This window comes from Bison bison, unplaced genomic scaffold (genome assembly GCF_000754665.1).
Source record: "Bison bison bison isolate TAMUID 2011002044 unplaced genomic scaffold, Bison_UMD1.0 scf7180017864533, whole genome shotgun sequence".
NCBI classification, from domain to species: Eukaryota; Metazoa; Chordata; class Mammalia; order Artiodactyla; family Bovidae; genus Bison; species Bison bison.
Window position 1 is genome coordinate 9,953,963 of NW_011495082.1, and position 14,782 is coordinate 9,968,744.

Sequence of the window (14,782 nt, forward strand, 5' to 3'; positions counted from 1 at the left end):
CAGCTGTGGAAATATGTCAGCATCATCCTATTGTTTGGTGGAAATGGAACGCCTCAAGTTCTGTTCCTCCTTCCAAATCTGTGAAAACTGATTTTAATGAATTACCAATACAAACAGATTAAGAGAAAACTAAAAAAGCATTCTGGTTATTATTATTAAGGAAGAATTTCTTAGTGTTGATTAGTAGAGTACTACTACATTCATAAATATGGCTATACCTTATATTCTCACTCTTAACTTACTGAGTGATTATTAGACACTGTAAACTTTTTAAGTTCTATAAAAGATTGCCCTTTTCCTATGGCTGCTTAATTAAGTACTAACCTTTCAATACTGTGGGCCCAATTTAGTTATCTTTAATAGGTTCTCTATTGCATTCTGAGTTTTAGTGCCTGAAGTTCCCTAAAAATCTTATCTTTTGAAATTCAGCTGACTACTGCTTTTCATCCCCATAATCTATTCTTTCTAGACTGGAGCCACTGCCAGGACTCTTCACAACACCACTGTTCCAAAATGCTTGCTGTTAATTCAGTAAGGAGAGTGGCCTCTGTCCCATGTTCTTGATAACACCAGCCACTCCGCCTTTACCTTCGTTTCCCTGGGGAGAAAGATCACAGAAGGGAGAAAACTTTCTCAACTGATAGATGACAAAGCAACTCATTAAGTAGTTGACTAGAAAGATATTCAGCTGGTGTCTAGGTACAGATAACTTCGAAACATGCTTTCTCTTTTCCTTGTCAACTTTTTTTTTAAACCTTGACTATTCAGGCTTTCTCCTAGATTCCTGACACATTTAAGGTCAGCATCTCTAAATATTTATTTTATGCTTATATAAAAATTAGGAAACATAGATAAACACATCTATCTCATTAGAAAAGCAATTAGTAAAGCAATGACATTTTGGTGTACAGCATTTCAAATTTTTTGTAGGTTTCTATTTGCATTTGTGTACTTATTTTTAAACCTTCCCAGGTGGCTGAGCAGTAAAGAATCTGCCTGCCAATGCAGGAGAGGCAGGAGATGCGGGTTCGATCCCTGGGTCAGGAAGATCCCCTGGAGAAGGGAATGGCAACCCACTCCAGTATTCTTGCCTGGAGAATCCCATGGACAGAGGAGCCTGGTGGGCTATAGTCCAGGGGGGTTACAAAGAGTTGGATACAACTGAGCACACACATAGCACATTTATTTTTAAAATTAGTATCATGATATATATGACATCTTATTATTAATTAGGAAGAAGAAACGACAACTTCAAAAGCTTCTAACCTAAATCTATGGACAGACAGTCTTGCCATTTATCAGTTATATATTCTCTTATTATACCCATCAGGAAAGTATTACAGCTCTTTAGATAGAATAACATGACTACATTTAACCTTTAACCTTTGCTACTTTATAATTTTTTCTTGCTACCGTTAACAAGAGCATTTTTATACTGAAATTCCTAATTGTTAGTGCTTAGAGAGGCTAGTGATTTTCAAAAATTGTATTTATCACTTAGTAGGCATTTTCCATTTGCCAAAACTTTGCTAAGTGTGAAGATTATAAGACTTTGACCTATGTGTTTTGACTTTAGTTTGGAGACATGACTAAAGAAATGGTTTAACGAACAATAAGAATTTCAAAATCTGCACTCATATACATATCTTCCCACTAGCTATCATACAAGAGCTTTCTTTGCTCCTATCTAAAACCAATCTCTCCTCTAGCAACTAGACACTATCTCTCCAACTACTTACGGGCATTGCTCCAGCAAGTCTTCCTCTTTTGTGTATCAACTTTTGCTTTCTATTGGGTGAGGGCCATCAGTTTACAAATGTTTCGCTATTTCTCCCATTTTAAAAGAAACTTCTCTTCATTCCACTCTACTATGTTTAAGCCAGTGGCTTTTAAAGTTATTTCGGAACTGACCGTGTTACTAAAGGAAATCCTGTATGAGTTTTTATAGTTATTTACTTGGTTTATCTGCAGATGCAAATTTGTTTCCTCTTATCTATTATCCATAGGTTTTAATTAAAAATGGTTAATTTTCTTTCTCATTATATTAATGAGCATTCTCCAAAATATATTAAATTTTAGAGATGAGAGTGGCCATGTGTATTTTATTGTTGTTCAGTAACTGGCTATTAGCTTGATAGTTTTCATCATGTTAAGAAAGACTTCTTCTATTCCCACTTAAAGTTTTAATCTATATTTAATATTGAATTCTTATCAAATGCCACCTTGGCATCTACTGAAACATGTTCTGGTTTTTCTCTTTTAATCCATGCAGATGACAGATTATAAATATACAAAGATATGTATTTACATTACTATATTTAAAGTTAATGATAATGAGAACTTTATGTAACATTTGCTTGATAGTTATGAAGCCTGACAACACAGTAAACTCTGTGGATTCCCTGCCCAACATAAGAGAACATTAGCAATAACATATCTACCCATGTGCTCACCTCTTATCCCTTCTGCCTGCCTTTCTATAACAGAGGTAACAACTATTCTAACTTTTGTGATTACCATTCCTTTATTGCTTTTAATAATTTAATCACATGTGTACCTACACAATACAGTTTGATTTTGCCTGTTATTAAACTTTATACAAATGGTGTCATACCATATGTAGACTTCTGCCCACTTAAGAGTTTTCACTGCCATACTGCACAGAGCTCTAAGTCACTGCTTTTTACTTGTGTACTCTTTGATAATCAATATGCCATGGTTTATCTCTATTAGCCTGTCATTGTTCTTAACGAGTGTGAACAAAATTTGGCAAAAGGAGCTTCAAATTTCATAAATATTAAGAATTAAAAGTATCAACACTCGTGTGTTCATAACTAAACCAGTTTGCCTAACAATTGAAAAAAAGTAACTTTTAATAGACCTTAACAGAATTCCACCTATTAATACATCTTTTTTTCTTCTCACTACTGGACTGTCAAGTATACTTAAGCCCTATAAAACGTCTTTTCGAACTGTTTCTTGAAAAACCCGTTTCTTACAAATCCCCCCATTACCAATGTCTCCTGGACAGATCCATCTTGACAGAACGAGGTACAGAGTTATTATCTGAACACCTCATGGACAGCATGTCCTGAACCAAACACTCCATGACTCCTGCCTCAGTGTGTTCTTTCATCTATTTTAGATCTTGAATAATAGCCTCACCATTCAAAGAAATGCTCATCATAAATATGACGCCATCCTTGACGCCTCCCTTTCCTTCCTTGCCATATATAAGCAATATAAGTTAAGACAGCTACTGGATAAACAAACTAAAATGCATATCTGGTCACATGACTCCCTGGCTAAAATTTCTAAAATTAAAAAAAAAAAGGAAATGATAATTTCGTGTATTGTTTTTTAAACTATAGATTGTGACCCATTGGAAAGTTATGACATAATTTTAGTAAGCTGCGACCAGGATTCTTTTAAATTGAAATAGAATAGAACATGTCAGAATATGCAGAGGGCATGTAGCTCAGAGGGTAAAGTGTCTGCCTACAATGCGGGAGACCAGGGTTCGATCCCTGGGTCAGGAAGATCCCCTGGAGAAGGAAATGGCAACCCACTCCAGTACTCTTGCCTGGAAAATCCTATGGACGGAGAATTCTGGTAGGCTACAGTCCACTGGGTCACAAACAGTCGGACACGACTGAGTGACATCACGATAATTTCTTGTACTGTTTTTTAAACTATAGACTGTGACCCATTGGCAAGTTATGACATAATTTTAGTAAGCTGCGACCAGGATTCTTTTAAACTGAAATAGAATAGAACATGTCAGAATATATTGGTAAAGGATAAATAACGTGCTGTGAAACTTTTTGTAGCTGTTTGAATGTGTACACCTGTATCTGTAAAGGGTCACAAAGCAAAATGTTTTTCCTTACTGTGACTGGTTACTAAATGTGCTGAAAGCATCTACTATAGTAGTTTTCTATTGGGGAGACTGGTGGTCCCCTTCAGAAAATGATGAAAGTTATGAACCTTGTCCAAAAAAGAGAATGTATGCATACCTGCGTTTGTGCATATTCTTTTCATGTTCTTAATCACAGTGAACCTAGCTATTATAAGGAAATCTAGGGGGAAAATTTTTAAAAGCCAAATTTCCAGACCTCCTCATTGACCCTTAGAGAGATTTTATAGATAAGAAGCACTGATCTCCAAGGTGAAATTCAAGTTCCTTAAGATGGTGGGAATATTTGCCACACGTCCCTACCTCTCTGAGCCCTCCCTGACTCTCCCTCTTCCTGGTTGGGGAGATACTCAACAAATGTTTCTCTGAATGTGAGAATAAAATGCTCACTGAACATTTATTATAGGCCGGCAAGGCAAGTGCAGTGATGAAAACAGGCTCTGGAATCAGATGCTTAGACTGTGTGCAGGTTCATTCACTCACTAATGGTGTGAGCTTTACCAAGTGGTTTAAATTTAAAGCCAGAGTTAACACACCTGCAGGATACGAGTATGTGCTTCATGGCATCCTAGCGAGGACTAAATGAAAATAACATGTGTAAATGTGCTTAGAATAGGGGTCTTAGCACATAATAAATATTCAATAAATTTTAGTTATAAAAATACTGAAAAAAAAAAAACTGGAGTCCATAAACAAAATAATGGATGACTATGCACTTATGCTAAATATACTACAAATTATAAGACTAGTTAAGAGAGATTTTGAAAATTCCTAGCCTGGTAAGGGCAAATTCATTAGCCTCAAAGCATTTATATGTGCTTTTTAAGTCTTTAAGTCAGTAAAATTCTTTTCTTCTAAACTTGTTTTCAAAGCAAATTACTTTTATAAGTTAAAAATTTTAGCCTAAAAATAAGTTTGAGAACATTTTAATTTCATACTCTTGTTCCTTCCAGTTTAAATCACAATTCAAGAACGGTTATAAATATTTACCTTCCCTATAAATTCTTCAGATTATCTAACATATGGAGCTAATAAGCAAACTTGTCAAGGGTAAGGTCAGGAAAGAAAACTTTGGAAAAGATTCTAGTTAGATAAAATCTTACTGCAGAATACACCAACTCTCTAAATATTTCTACTGTACTGCTACCGTTAATTGAATCTAAGATGCCAGCCCAGCTGTACGGCTGTCCATGATTTTATGTACCACTGCATAGTATAAAATGCTGACAAACTATGACACACCACTAAGATGCTGCTGCTAATGAGATACGTTTCTATCCAAAGATGTTAAAGGTTAAGAAATGTCTTGCAATCAGTGATATACAGTAATTTTGTTGCTGTGTTAAATATTGTTTGAAATAAGATCTAAGGCTTCCACATATTCTGCTAAACTGTTTTTCCTGCTTTAAATTTTGGCTTTTCTTTTTAATAGATCATGTTCTTATAAGGATAAGGCCTTGCATATAGTAAGAGGTCAAAAGAGATTTAAATACTGCTTGTGGTTCAAATTTAGGGATGGATTAGCTATAAGAACCGTAGATATTATAGGATGGTTAAAGATGATTACTTTTCAAGCTTAAATAAGTGAGTGCTGTTAAAGTGACTATGTCTGTAACACAGGCAACTGAGCTTCACAAGTTTCAGTTTTTGGTGGGAAATGAAACAAAAAGGCAAAGCCATCAGTGGCAGGTTTTATTGACAAACAGGTGGTGTCAGGAACAAGAGCTGGCATTTCAAGGTCCACACCCTGTCTACCGTGGTGCCTGGTACACAGCAAATAGTCACAAAAGCTTGCTGAATGAAGATTGGAAGCTTAACTAACTGCTAAGAATGCCATTTATGGTATTGGTTGCAAGTTCAGATTTCAATCATAGTTCCAATAGCTGCTTTCTAAAGTGACTTCAATTTGATGAAGGACAGAGCTGGATGACTTAGTCTTCAGCTCCTTTGTGATCTCTGATATATACCAAAGTGAAATATTTCTTTCAAATTGGGTAATTTATTATTGTATTAACACCTTAGTAAATTAACATATGGTTGCAGTGCGTGTGCTCAGTCATGTCTGACTCTGCAACCCCAGGCTCCTCTGTCCATGGAATTTTTCAGGCAAGAATACTGGAGTGGGTTGCCATTTCCTACTCCAGTGGATCTTCCAGATCCAGAGATAGAACTCGCATCTCCTGCCTCTCCTGCATTAGGATTCTTTACCACTGAGCCACCCGGGGAAGCCCAGTGTGTGGTTAATGAGGTAAAATTCAATACAGACATCAAAATGTTAACCACTGTAATATTAAAAAAAAAATTAAACCAGAACTGCCATTACAAAAGAATTTAATTTTAATGTTAAAATTAAATCTTTGTAGTATTAATTACATTCAGAGCTGAATGTGTAAGGGTAAGCTGTTAGTCAGCAACCTTTGAGCAGACTGACTAAACACAACTGTTGGCAAAACCAGTTGACTAGCCAAACCAAAAACAGCAAGGGAAAGCAGACTGCAGGCGTATCATCGAAGAGGGAATGGCAGTGCTGGGGATTTATTTTTATCTTTGCTGCTGTTTCAAGCAGATAGTTATCTTTGCTTCCCGGGTATCAAGTAGATTAGAGAAGGGTAGTCTGTGGGAAGTATTTGCAGGTGGGTTGAAACTGCCTACTAATTTCAAATACTGTATAATTTAGTTTTTCAAAACCAATCTTCTCTCCAGCCCCCCAAAAGGAAAACAAGTAATTAACAAAATATTTCTGAATGCTTTGCTAAGTTTGGAAGGAAAAAAAAAAATCCAATTCTGTTCTTTAGAGTTAATGGCTCTACTGCAAAAATTCTAACACCATTCAAGCCTTCAAAGTTAGCAGTTCAATGCTGATTTCATCCACAGAAGGTCACTGTGCCTTTTTGGAAAGCATACATTTAAAACCTGTTTGGCTGGCTCTTAATTGCTCCTTCTTGGTAAAGTGTGTGTGACTCAGTATTTTATAGGAAACATGACATGGTGGTACGTACAGAGAATATTTTTTTAATTTTCAGTCATCTTAAGGTTAATTTCTGAATTACACATGCAGCTTCTACTTTCTAAAGCCTCTGGGATTGCTGAGTCTGAAGCAAGCAATTAAATTAGAATTTTGGAACAACATTCTCATAACAAATACTGAGTTAATACTGAAGTCTGGAATCCTATTTACTGTGACAAAGTTAACATTTTTCTCACTGCCCTGGGACAATCATTCCCTGCACAGGAGTCCCTGGTGCCACAGGCAGGCAAGTCCACTCTGCAAGGCTGCCTCAGGCCAGCAGACGTGGCCATTATTTGCTGTGGAAAACCTTACCATCTCAGATTCTATCTGAATTATAAACATACCTTTTTGTGTATGAGGGTGTACACAGATTTTAATAGACCTTCTGGAATGTTATAAACCTATTTCCAGGATACAGTATTTTGTTTTTTCTGAAACCTTTGCTTTAAGATGCTGATTCATACCAATCAGAAATACATAAGCATTGTTCCTGAGAGTCCCTTGTTTCTACAGAGGAAGGTCTGGATTAAGTCCTACATTATTAATTCTTTCCTGAGTATTAGTCTGTATGTGTTTGTCACAAGTTCCCTGAGGGCAAAGCCTATGTCTTACCCATCCCTGTATCTCTGCACACTAAGCACTTAAGCAAAGCACTTGGCATCACTAAGGACTAAAAGAATGTGTGTGCAATAAGTAAGAGACAAATGGAACAATAAAGTTATTAGTGCACCCACTGATTAGGCACCTGTTTATAGTTTATTGAAGAATTATGTTAGTAGATAATTGCATCAGCAACAACTGCCATTACTTGAAAATACTGAGTTAACTTGCTTCCAGCACCTCTCCTTTGAGAGCTGTCCAGTGTAGGGAGAATTCTCCCTGGCAGTGTAAAGACCTAGGCAGTACAGCTGTCTCCTTCAGCTGTGGGTCTTTAGATAAGAAATTTTCAACAAACATAAAAATACACAGTAATTAGTTTTTAAAACTTTACTGGAACACACATTTTTGGAAAATTTTCATCTACCACGTTTTCTAGTTAAAATATGATACAGAACTAACCTGATTTAGATAAAGCTTGCTCAACAATAAGGATGCAGCTTTTGGAAACTGTGTTCGTTATGCCAATACACCCCTGTGAATGTGGCAACTTGAATACTTCAGGACTGTAGTGAATCTTACCAGCTTCTTTTTCTATCAATTAGAAAAGCTACCTTTTCTATCTTTTCTACAAAAATGCATAATTCTATGCATTTACTAGGCAATAGTAAACCTTTAGTTATGAGTATCCTAGGTATAGATTAGAACCACGAGGATAATCGGTTGAGCCATACTCTTAAAAATCAACAAGGTATTTCAGGCTGATTTATTCAGCTCCTGATATTCATGAGTTTTAAAAACATAGTCAACTGCTCCTAACAGTTATTTCATCTCTTCAGAATTCATAAAATGCCTTCAACGACCATTCAATTTCCTGAGTACTCTCTTCCACAGAGGGTAAAGGGTGAGATGAAGTGTGAAAGACACAATTTACATTTTTTATGCTGCCCAACTGTGATGATAAAAATCCAGGTAATCAATGATTCTCAGAATTTTCCTCTTTAAGACCATACTTTGTTTAATGGTCCAGTCTGCATTTTCTTTTGCTTTTAGAAGAAAACTTTAAGAGAACATGTTCAGGCACAAAAGTAAATGTGCTTAAAAGCTAACCTGCCAAGACCCAAATTCTGACTTTCTAACAGAAGGGGGAAAATCCTATAATTAGTAACAAGAAACAGTATAACCATGCAGTGCTTAGTATCAGGGAAAGAAGAAATAATCTTGACACTAAATGTTCACTTTTAAAATGATGCACTGACATTTCATTTCTATTTCAAATATATCTACACAGGACACTGTCATGATAGTTAATTTACATTTTCAATCACATTTGATGTAAAGACTATACATTTGTTAGATTTGCCACATTCTTTCTAGGAAAACTTTCAAAGCACCTGGAACCCTATATTAGAAGACAACTAAAATTTCTCATTAAGAAAAACCCTTTTATGGGCAATCTAAGTTAAAACCTTCCAATTTTGAGTCCTAAACATTTTCCACATAGGAAAACTCTCTAAGGATACTTCTTTAGAGAGTTTTTAAAGCAATCAGCACCGGCAATGTTAAATTACCATGGCTCTCAAGAAAAACAGAGGAACACTGTACAGAAGACCCTCACATTTGTGGCTCTGTGTCCTCCCTGTGGGCTGTGCCAACCCACTCCCTCCCCTGCAATGACTCTTTGTTTTTACCAAGTCCCAAAGGGACGGGGAGGGCTCTGCAAAGAGAAGGGGGGAGGGGAGGCTGGAATGCAGCTGCAGGCTCTGAAACAATGCTGAGTCCATATATTTTGTTCCCAGTTAGAATAATAAAAAGGGGACTGCGGTGGGGGGTGGGGGACGGAGAAGACAGAGCCCAGAATGCGCAAGGTAGGACCCAGTGTCCTCCAGCTCTGAGTACCTTCTGGGGCACTCCCTTCCCCCACACTCCCAGCCTTCCAACTCCAACAACCATTCATTTGGTTAAAAGCTTATCTGTTAAAGTTCAAATGCCCATTAAGATTTAAACCCATCAGTTATTTATATCTAAATTACTTTTATCAGTGAACTCTACTCAGACAATAGAGTAGGAAGAGAGAATGGTGCTGGCAGAGATAAACTGAGGAAGCCTGGAAAACTAGGAAAGTTTGGGGGAGGTGGGTAGCAGATTTCAGAAAAGGAGGGCTGAAGTTTCAAATAGAAACTGCCTACTCAGTAATGGTGCCTAGGGCCTGGGGTTCACAGGTATGCCATACAAGCCATATTTCTTCTGAGACTGCTAAAACCTACATTTCTGAATCAAGAGCTTGGAAGCCTGCACATATTGGTTCCTTGTTATTCAGTCTAACCTAGTCCCTCCTAAGAAAATATCCTTCACTTGCATTTCCCTGGCCTCCACTTCCCAACTGGAAGAATTATGGGAAGAGGGAAGAAGCAGACATCAAACAAGTTGTCAGCTGCTAGGGAGGGAAAAGGAGTTCAAACCCTTCTCTCCTCCCCTGAGTATTGTCCTCTCTTCCCAGATAACCCTTCACTGAAATGGGCAGCCTGGCTGAGCTCAGGAATTCCTGCCTCTGGAACATCCCTTCAGATGTTACTGATGCCACTGAAATTTGTAAAAAAGTTCAAGAAGCCTTAAGTGAACAACCAAAACTAGTATCTCAAGATAGAATCAGCATGCAGTAAAGACCATCTAAAAAGCCATAAAACAAAATTCAGAAGAACAATTGTTCCCATTAGGATCCCATTCATGAACACTCAGTTTCTGGGGGAGAAAAAAAGAGGACTTCATTATAAAGCTATCATGGAGAAGCAAACCTCTGACATCCACACACAAACATCTCCTTCATCTTAGCATTTCACAAGATTTAGAAGTACTCTTAGTTGGTGCTGAATGATACAATTAATCTCTTGGCTCCTGAAATGTTTTCAAGTTATGAAGTTTAAAAAGATTGTATTTATTCACATTGAATTTTTGCATTTTGTGACATAAAAATTCTCAAGCATATAGATTTATAATAAGCAGGAACAGGATCTTTCCCCCTCAGGTTGCCTTTTCACTACAGCTCTAAAGTCCATTTACAGATAGTCCAAATCTCCAAAATAGATAGTATTAGAGACAAATTTAGAAATGCATATTAATTTAAGTGATGGAATGATTGAGTCTACCATTTTATTAATATTAAACAGTAATAATAATAATTATGAAATAATACTGACACTACTCCTGTGAAGTTTATCATCTACTACAAATACAAAATTCATCAGTCCATTTTATTAGGGGTTATCACTTATTATACTTTTAAGTGCAGCAATAAAACAGACAATACTTTGTTTATTCCCTGTACTGGAAAAACTCAATTTTCTATATATACATTTTATTTCTTAGTATGTACAATCAAAGAAAGAAAGGCCATAGACAACAAAAGTTTGTTCATATTAACAACAATCACATAGTCATAACTTGCCTAAAATTAATGATTCTTTTCAGTTGCTTAATTGTGGTAAATAAAATACAATCTCTTAACACTATGACATATGTTACACTTCAAAAAAAAAGTTAAAAGATCAAGTAGCTATGACTTGGAAATAACTACTCTCAATATCTGTATCTGAATTACTTTTTAAATAAATCAAGAAGATAACTCAAGTCTTAAAAGTATCATAAATTTACATTTAGTCACAAAGTTCACAAAATATGATTGACGTTATTAATATATTAAGAGGCACAGGTGAAAACAAATTTTAAGAGTTAAATGTAATACTGTGTAAGATTAGATTTTTTGCTAAATAAGAATACTCACCCCTTGGAGCCCTTGGAATTGAATTGAAGGTCGAAAAGGAATTAAATTCTATTAAAAGAAACATAAGAAACAAACAGATCAAACTTGGTTACTGGACACAGAACTAAATGTTTAACCTTTAAATCTATGCATTTGATCAGTGCTATAGTCTGTGAAAACCTTTCCATTACATACCTAGGTTTATATGTCATTATATTAAGCTGCCTTGATAAATGACACTGCACTATTATTGACAGTACAACCGAGGTATCTTTTGGCAGTGTAGCTAATCAGGTTTTTGAAAATGACTAACATGATTTGGAAAAAAATGATTAGTGTACTAATTCAATTTTACATGAAAAAATATTCTTGCTTAGTTTCTTGATATATTTTTCAAAGAGGTGGAGGAAAGCTAGAGATAATTAAAGGAATCTTGCAAAACCTTAACAGGATGCTAGTATAAAATTAAAATGTTTGAGGATGAACTGTGGTTTCCATTTTCTCACATTTTTAAAAATTAAATTTATTTAAAATTGAAGGATAATTGCTTTACAGTATTTTGTTGGTTTTTGCCAGACATCAACATGAATCAGCCATAGGAATACCTATGTCCCCTCCCTCTTGAACCTCCCTCCCACCTTCCTCCCCATCCCACCCCTCTAGGTTGTTACAGAGCTCTGGTTTGAGTTGTGAGTCATACAGCAAACTCCCATTGTCCATCTATTTTCCACATGGTAACATAGGTTTCCAGGTTACTCTGTCTGTATATCCCACCCTCTCCTTCCTTCATTTTCTCACATTTTACCAAAGATGAGTTTTTAGTTGAGGGTCAAACAAGTAACCAGTTCTATCACAAGCTTTTCATCAGAAGAATATAATTTCTAGAACAATGTTTTATTATGACTTTGTCCTCTTCCTAACTTTTAATATTTTCTCATAGAGCTATGTATTTAAAAGAAAAGCTGTAACTGTAAATATCTACCATAGTCTCAGGCATAATTTCCTGTACCCAAAATCACCAGTATGGGACTGGTTCACTACTATGGGAATGCTCCGCCAAACTGGTAACAGAAATTCACGGGGAAATCAGATTTGGATAACATTTTAATAGTAACACATCAGCTAGTCTTCATACACTCATATCCAAATTCAATGGACAAAAACAGAAGCAGGGGTTTCTGTCTCAACTCTACCTTAAAGAAAAATACAGAAGCACCCATGTGCCCTTCCCTAGCCCCTCACATTAACTACTACTATCAGTTACTTCCCAAAACTCTGCAGATTTAAAAGTTTACTAATCAGTATCACAATAAACTAGAGAGAAATAAGGAAAGGATAAGTACTTTACAAGATAGATGATCTGAATATAAAACAACTGGTAGCATTAACCACCCTATTATTATTTATAAAAATAGATAAACATCTTCTTGGAGAAAACATAATAGATACTATTACCATTGTTCTACAACCATAAAGATAATTTAACTTTAGACTTATCAGCAGAATCAAAGTACTACTGGTTGACAAAATTTCTTGGTGTGGGAGACAATTTTTTGCAGTGATTCATTCTAATTCATGGTCTTTTATGAAAATATAAAATACAGATTAATGCTAATTTGAATTTCCTTACAGGGAGAAAGCCTCACCCAAACATACATTCCACAGATAACCCTCTACCAGAAGTAATGGCAGTTTGCCTGCAGAAGCCCTGGAGAGGCTCCCTTCATGTGGGGAAGTAGGCGGTCCTCCAGTTTAGGTAACAGAGGTCCTAGCTTCCAGAATACTTAGATCAGCCCCACCTCCTGCTCTCTCTTCAAATCATAAACCCTAAACATCTCTGACACTTTCCTTCCTGACTCCTTGAAGGGAGGTTATCTTCAGCTCATCACTGGAATTTGAACTTCTCTATCAAGTTCATCAATTCTTCTTGGTCAAACAAATGCTAACTTTCCTCAGCTTTCAAACTGCTCATTCTCCACTGGACATCACAGCTTCCTCACACTTGCAGACACCTGTCCTCCTAGCCCTTTGATCACGCCTTTCATTTCAAAAGCTAGTGCCCTCACTTTCCTCTGCTGTATCCACTCTCTTCTGGAGGCTCACCCTGTTTGGTGATGACTCTGAATCTCTTCAGGATTCCTCAACTTGGCATCTCTCCAAAAATCACAACTTATCACTGCCTAGGATATTTGTGTTAGAAACTCTCAGAGACAGTAAAATTGGCAAACACTAAACTACCCCTGGAGAAGGCAATGGCACCCCACTCCAGTACTCTTGCCTGGAAAATCCCATGGATGGAGGAGCCTGGTGGGCTACAGTCCATGGGGTTGCTAAGAGTCGGACATGACTGAGCAACTTCACTTTCACTGTTCACTTTCATGCACTGGAGAAGGAAATGGCAACCCACTCCAGTGTTCTTGCCTTGAAAACCCCAGGGATGGGGGAGCCTGGTGAGCTGCCATCCATGGGGTCGCACAAAGTCGGACATGACTGAAACGACTTAGCAGCAAACTACCCCTAGGGCTTCCCTGGTGGCTCAGTGGTAAAGAATCTGCCTGCCAAACTCTCCAGGAGACGCTGATCGGGTCCCTGGGTCGGGAAAATCCCCTGGAGGAGAAAATGGCAACCCATTCCAGTATTCTTGCCTGGGAAATCCCATGGACATAAGAGCCTGGTGGGCTACAGTCTGCAGGGTTGCAAAAGAGTTGGACAGGACTGAGTGACTCAACTACAACAAACTACCGCTGCCCCTCACCAAACTGGCACCTCTTTCCTACTGTCTGGTCAGGGTGCTTCTTTTTGGTTCTCCAGACTCACAACCGTAAATTTAACTTAAGAGTCTCTTCTTCTCCTCTCACCATATTCAGTTAGGCAGTCACACACTACTAGAATCCCAGAATTCCGAATCCAGAGATAATCCAGTTGCTGCCCACCTGAAAGTGAAAGTGAAGTCGCTCAGTCGTGTCCAACTCTTTGCGACCCCATGGACTGCAGCCCACCAGGCTCCTCTGTCCATGGGATTCTCCAGGCAAGAATACTGGAGTGGGTTGCCATTTCCTTCTCCAGGGGATCGTCCCAACCCAGGGATCGAACCCAGGTCTCCAGCATTGCAGGCAGACACTTTAACCTCTGAGCTACCAGGGCTGCCCACCTACCTCCCGCTATATAACCACAATGGGCCATGTGTCCCATTAATAACTGAGCTGGGACCGTAATCTAGGACTTAATCTTCCTGTTTTGCCATACTATTTCTTCCTGCTATCTTGGGCTCCACACAAATCTGCTATGGCAGATCCAGAAGTTTGGGGGCTTGCTCCTTTATCCACAGAGTTCACTTTTTAGTTGGAGAACATTTGAAAATAATTAAATATTAGGTTAAGTACTGCTGGGAGGTGCAGTAAGGATTCTCAAAAAGGAGAAAAGTACAGGTTAGAAGAGATACTAGAAAAGGGAAAAAGGCTCATGGAAAAGATGGATCTTTTTTTTTTTTTTTTTTTTT

The 14,782-nt window shown here is 37.4% G+C and overlaps 1 protein-coding gene across 1 annotated transcript in view; it reads right to left on the reverse strand.

The window, feature by feature from the left end:
* The window catches only part of ELL2 (elongation factor, RNA polymerase II, 2), a 72,018-nt gene that overhangs the window by 41,895 nt on the left and 15,341 nt on the right, over nucleotides 1-14,782 (reverse strand). The window contains exon 2 of the mRNA XM_010832000.1: nucleotides 11,305-11,352. Coding sequence (XP_010830302.1) covers nucleotides 11,305-11,352 — 48 coding nt within the window. The remainder of the gene's footprint in view (nucleotides 1-11,304; nucleotides 11,353-14,782) is intronic.